Genomic DNA, 5,022 nt, shown 5'->3' with positions numbered 1-5,022 from the left:
TATATCGATTGGTACAGAACTGAATATAATGAATGTAATCATGATTTGTTGTGAGCTATAATTGTGAATGATTTGTTGATTATATATACAGGATGTCCCAGAATTAGACCGACAAACTTCATGTGGTTATAAAAAACACCAAAACAAGCCAATTTTGTCAATAAATCCGTGTCCGCAAATGAGCCGTTTTGGCACGTTTTTGGCACAGAAATCAAAAATAACAAAGGCAAAAATCTTTAAAAATAATTATGTTTAAAAATTTTGTTAAGTGGTTAAATAGAGGTGTTTTTGTTATGAAACTTTTGTATCAAACATTTTTTGATATCTCGAATAATTTTCGAGGAAAAGTAAAAAGCCGCTCTGCATATGAGGGGTGATTTAACTCCTTAGAATCGTTTTTGGGCCCTAACTGGAAATTTCTAAATTCATCTATTTATCACCCCCTCCCCCTCCTCCTACATGTGTGTAAAGTCTCATCAAAATCAGAATTTTCGGGTTTGCGAAGTTCCCTTGTTAGTCTTTGATTCTCTAGTACCAAAACGGCTCATTTGCGGCGCATTTATTGGCAAAATTGGCTTGTTTTGCTGTCCTTTATAACCACCTGAAGTTTGTCGGTTTAATATAAATATATATATACTCTATCCAAAAAGAGAATGACCTCGGTTCGCGCATAAGCGGGCAAAGTGGAGAGAACATGGCGAGATACTCAATACCGTATACGTAGATACGGCTCCCTCGGGCCCGGGACTATTATCTCATGTCAGTTTAAAAAATTAAACGGATAAAATAATCTCAATTTTAATTTTTAACCGCACCTGTATTCTTATATTCCGACAATATTTTTTTTATGCTCGTAATACCAAAACCCGTCTGTTCTGTCAATTGAGTAACAGCATCTTTATTTGAAATTTCTTGATTGTCTTTTTTCAATTTTTTATGCGAATTAATAATAATAAGCTTCTGATTGCTGTGGATCAACTGAAAATATAAATGAAAAATTAACCTTATAAACCTTATAACCAATATAGCCTTATTCAAACAATTTATTAAATTTCAACATATTTTTCTCGTAGTGAACTCATAAAAGGACACTTTAAACTTTAAAACTACAATCTCCGATATACTATATAATAATAATTAATTTATAATTTTTTCATCATTGTTTACCTGGCCTTGTTTATTTTTCTTCACAGGAGATGACATTAATGGCACTTCAATATTCAATTCTTCCATCGCACTTTGTAAATACTTTTTATGCGATAAATGCGGATCGGATCGTATACGATAAGCTGTATATGTAACTTTTATTCGCATACGATTTTTATCAAAGCAGACCTTTGTATGTGTGCGTGTGTGTGTGTGTGTGATGGAGAGATATAATTCTATCAAGAGTCTCGCGAACCCAAAAATTCTGATTTTGATGCAACTTTACAGACATGTAGGGGGGGTAAATAGATGAATTTAGAAATTTTTAGTTGCGGCATAAAAACGATTTTAAAGGGTGAAATCGTTCATTCCTCATATGTAGAGCGGCTTTTTGCTTTTCTCGATATATCTCGAAACTTATTCGAGATATCAAAAAATATTTTATACAAAAGTTTTATGGTAAAAACATCTTTATTTAACCACATTAACAAAATTTTGAAAAAAAAACAATTTTTTAAAAGATTTTTGCCCTTGTTAATCTTTGATTCTCTACGTGCCAAAACGACTCGTTTGCGGACACGGGTTTATTGGCAAAATTGGCTTGTTTTGCTGTCCTTTATAACCACCTGAAGTTTGTCGGTTTAATATAAATATATATATACTCTATACAAAAAGAGAATGACCTCGGTTCGCGCATAAGCGGGCAAAGTGGGGAGAACATGGCGAGATACTCAATACCGTATACGTAGATACGGCTCCCTCGGGCCCGGGACTATTATCTCATGTCAGTTTAAAAAATTAAACGGATAAAATAATCTCAATTTTAATTTTTAACCGCACCTGTATTCTTATATTCCGACAATATTTTTTTTATGCTCGTAATACCAAAATCCGTCTGTTCTGTCAATTGAGTAACAGCATCTTTATTTGAAATTTCTTGATTGTCTTTTTTCAATCTTTTGGTGCGTGAGCGCTCCGTCGCTACGGCGACGCACACTAACAGACGGGCGGCTCACTGACGTGCGTCCGACTAATTGTAAAAGTCGGCGCTGATTGACCAGACTTTATTCAATAATAACTCCTTTATTAAGCGTTATAGAAAAAAATGGTACAGGACTTTTCTGTTCAGTTTACTGTGCTCTACCTGTTCACGAGCGTTGTCAAGGGTGCTTTGGGACACCCTGTATAAAGTTAAATATCTTTGCAATGTCTTCCTTTTGACATTTTTATTATTTGAATGTAGAATATATATTGTCACATTAGAAATATCAATTTCAAATAATAAAAATGTCAAAAGAAAAACATTGCAAAGATATTTAACTTTACAAATATGTTTTAATTAAAAAGTTCCGATTTCTTATAATATCTTTTAATTAACATCTCAATATTTCTCAAGCGTCTGTTCAATTTTTCGCGATTATGTGCTCTTAAATCTCCTTTTTATTAATTTTTTAGTTTTCCGTAACTATAATATGTGCTATCTTTTTAAATTAAATATTTTGTTAATATTGTTTGACAAATAAGATAAAGGAAATGAGAAATTATTTGTATATTCAGGTACTACGTTGACACAAGAATTGGTTTGGCTGCTATCCAATAATTTGGACTTTGTGACGGCGGGAAAAAAATTACTTGCCGAGAGATTTCCCTTTCTCGAGTAAGTGGTAACAAAAATATGGTTTTGTATAGCATAAATATAAATGATTAATAAATACACTCGCGTATATTTATCTCGCGTAAACACGTATCATAAATATCTCATCATTTTTAATTTGTTTTTAATTCGTTTATTTCGTCCATTTTTGATCATCGCAACGAGAAGGATGAGTTCTATTAGATTGTTTAGCGTTCGTATTATTGCATGTAATATGACGAATGAAGTAAATTACGCCATGTCACGTTACATTATATGACAGCAATGTATCAATAATTATATCGGGAAATAGAATTAGAAAATGCTATAATTCAAAGTGATATGCATGCACTTATTTGTATTATTATGTAATATCCCAAGCAGAACAAAAAATCAAAATGAGAAAAATCTGAAAAAAATCATATGTATATTATGTGATTTGTGCACTGGAATAAAAATTGTTTTAAATTTTTTCCAGGATTTTCCGAAAGCGATCAGGAAAGTAGCAAAATTCTTGGGCAAAACATACACCGACGAAGAGATAGATAAAGTGACAAATTATTTGAAAATTAAAAACTTTCGCAACAATTCAATGGTGAACTATTCTGAGTTGAGAGCCTGTGGCATTATAGAAGAGGGAAATTTTGTCAGAAAGGGTGGCATTGGTGGATGGAAGGACATGTTTACTCCGGAACTTGACGTTAGGGCAGATAAATGGATCGAAGAGAATCTCAGAGACACTGATCTGCGTTTCCCATTTTTCAATAATAATATAGACAACGATTGAGGAATTGAACATTTGATAAATCGGTGAGATGTTGATCCCGAGTAAAGTTTGATTGTTTAATAAATGCATATATTTATTTTTTTTTAATGTTTTGTCTAAGTACTACTTTGATAAAAAAAACTCTAATTAACTTATTTTATCATGAAAGTTACTTTTTATTACTTTTTTACACACATATATACTCGCAAACTCGACATATTTTATTTTTACTTTGTTTCTATTCATTTACAAATAAAAGTTTATTATAAAAGAACACGTATATATGGATAATACACATCGGACACGTTTTTTATTATTATATAAAATATTTATTCTTCAAAAGTCGCGCATACATATGATTTAATAATTGAAAACAGATTATTTGATACACTTGCATATGTCATTCAATTTACAAGTGAGAACCATATATTATTGTAAAAATACATAATGATACAATATTCTGAATCTTGTGTCTAAAGGAGGATTTCAGAAATTCTTCAGATAGTCAAAAAACTATTCTTATTTAAAAAGAGAAAAAAACTTGACAAGTTTATAATTTGCAAAATTTACTTTAGATATGGATTTCAAAATAGATCTCATGATATTACACATTCTCCTTACCAATTTTTTTCGCCAATATAGAGGAGAGCTTCATTAATTTTTGTATACTTACATTGCGAGCAGTCAAATGAAGTGAAAGATCAGTATGAATGCATACACAATCATCCAGTGAACTATTATGACATGGAAAGGGTGCAATATTAATGTTTGTGAAAGCACGTGTGGACGGATACCAAAATTAATAGGGCCAAATTTAAGAGAACTTTACTGTATACTATATATAAAAGAAATTCAACAAGTCGAGTCAAGATTGATCGGTTCCATTAGATAGACATTTAGAATAATATAATGTGATATTAAATAATATGTGAAACATATATATTTCTAGTTGTCTGTTTATGACAACCCATAGAGCTTCAAAGTTCTGTCCATGCTAGTGGATGCAATATATTGCGCGTGTTTTCCGAAACGAACACCAGTAGCCGCTGCAGTGTGATCGTTCAGAACTTTCAATTCCTGCCACTGCTTACAGAGATATATCCTAAAAATAACCATGTATATTTGTAATATGCGAGCTAATTCAAATTAATTCGTATTATTAAATGGTAATATAACATTGCATATTTAAGTTATTATTAAAATATTCGTACTACACTTGTTATTAACACATAGTAAGATTTTCTTCAAAGAGATAAGACACATTCTGTATTTTATTAGTTAGTATATATATGTAATTAATTCTCTCAATCATTATTATTATCATTGTAGAGAGGGAGAGAGAGAGGGAGGGGGGAGGGAGGAAGGAGGGAGAGAGAGAGAGAGAGAGAATAATAATTAACATGGAGCGAGAGAAAGAGAGACCAACAACCCCCGGGAGACAAACGACAAACGGTACCGGGGCGGCGCTCGCCCCGAC

At 32.0% G+C, this 5,022-nt stretch overlaps 2 protein-coding genes across 2 annotated transcripts in view; one reads left to right on the top strand and one right to left on the bottom strand.

Annotated features, from left to right (window-relative positions):
• The window catches only part of LOC115242158 (sulfotransferase 1C4-like), a 3,628-nt gene extending 695 nt beyond the window's left edge, over positions 1–2,933 (top strand). The window contains exon 2 of the mRNA XM_029818245.1: positions 2,704–2,933. Within this exon, the coding sequence (XP_029674105.1) occupies positions 2,704–2,807 (104 nt within the window). The 3' untranslated portion in view covers positions 2,808–2,933. The remainder of the gene's footprint in view (positions 1–2,703) is intronic.
• Positions 2,934–3,851: 918 nt separating this feature from the next.
• Positions 3,852–5,022, bottom strand: part of LOC115242157 (pre-mRNA-processing factor 19) — a 7,117-nt gene continuing 5,946 nt past the window's right edge. The window contains 1 exon segment of the mRNA XM_029818244.1: positions 3,852–4,647. Coding sequence (XP_029674104.1) covers positions 4,503–4,647 — 145 coding nt within the window. The 3' untranslated portion in view covers positions 3,852–4,502.

Source organism: Formica exsecta, unplaced genomic scaffold (genome assembly GCF_003651465.1).
Source record: "Formica exsecta isolate Colony F162 unplaced genomic scaffold, ASM365146v1 scaffold573, whole genome shotgun sequence".
Lineage (NCBI taxonomy): Eukaryota > Metazoa > Arthropoda > Insecta > Hymenoptera > Formicidae > Formica > Formica exsecta.
Note: the sequence above shows the minus strand (reverse complement) of the source record. Positions and strands in the feature narration are given on the sequence as shown.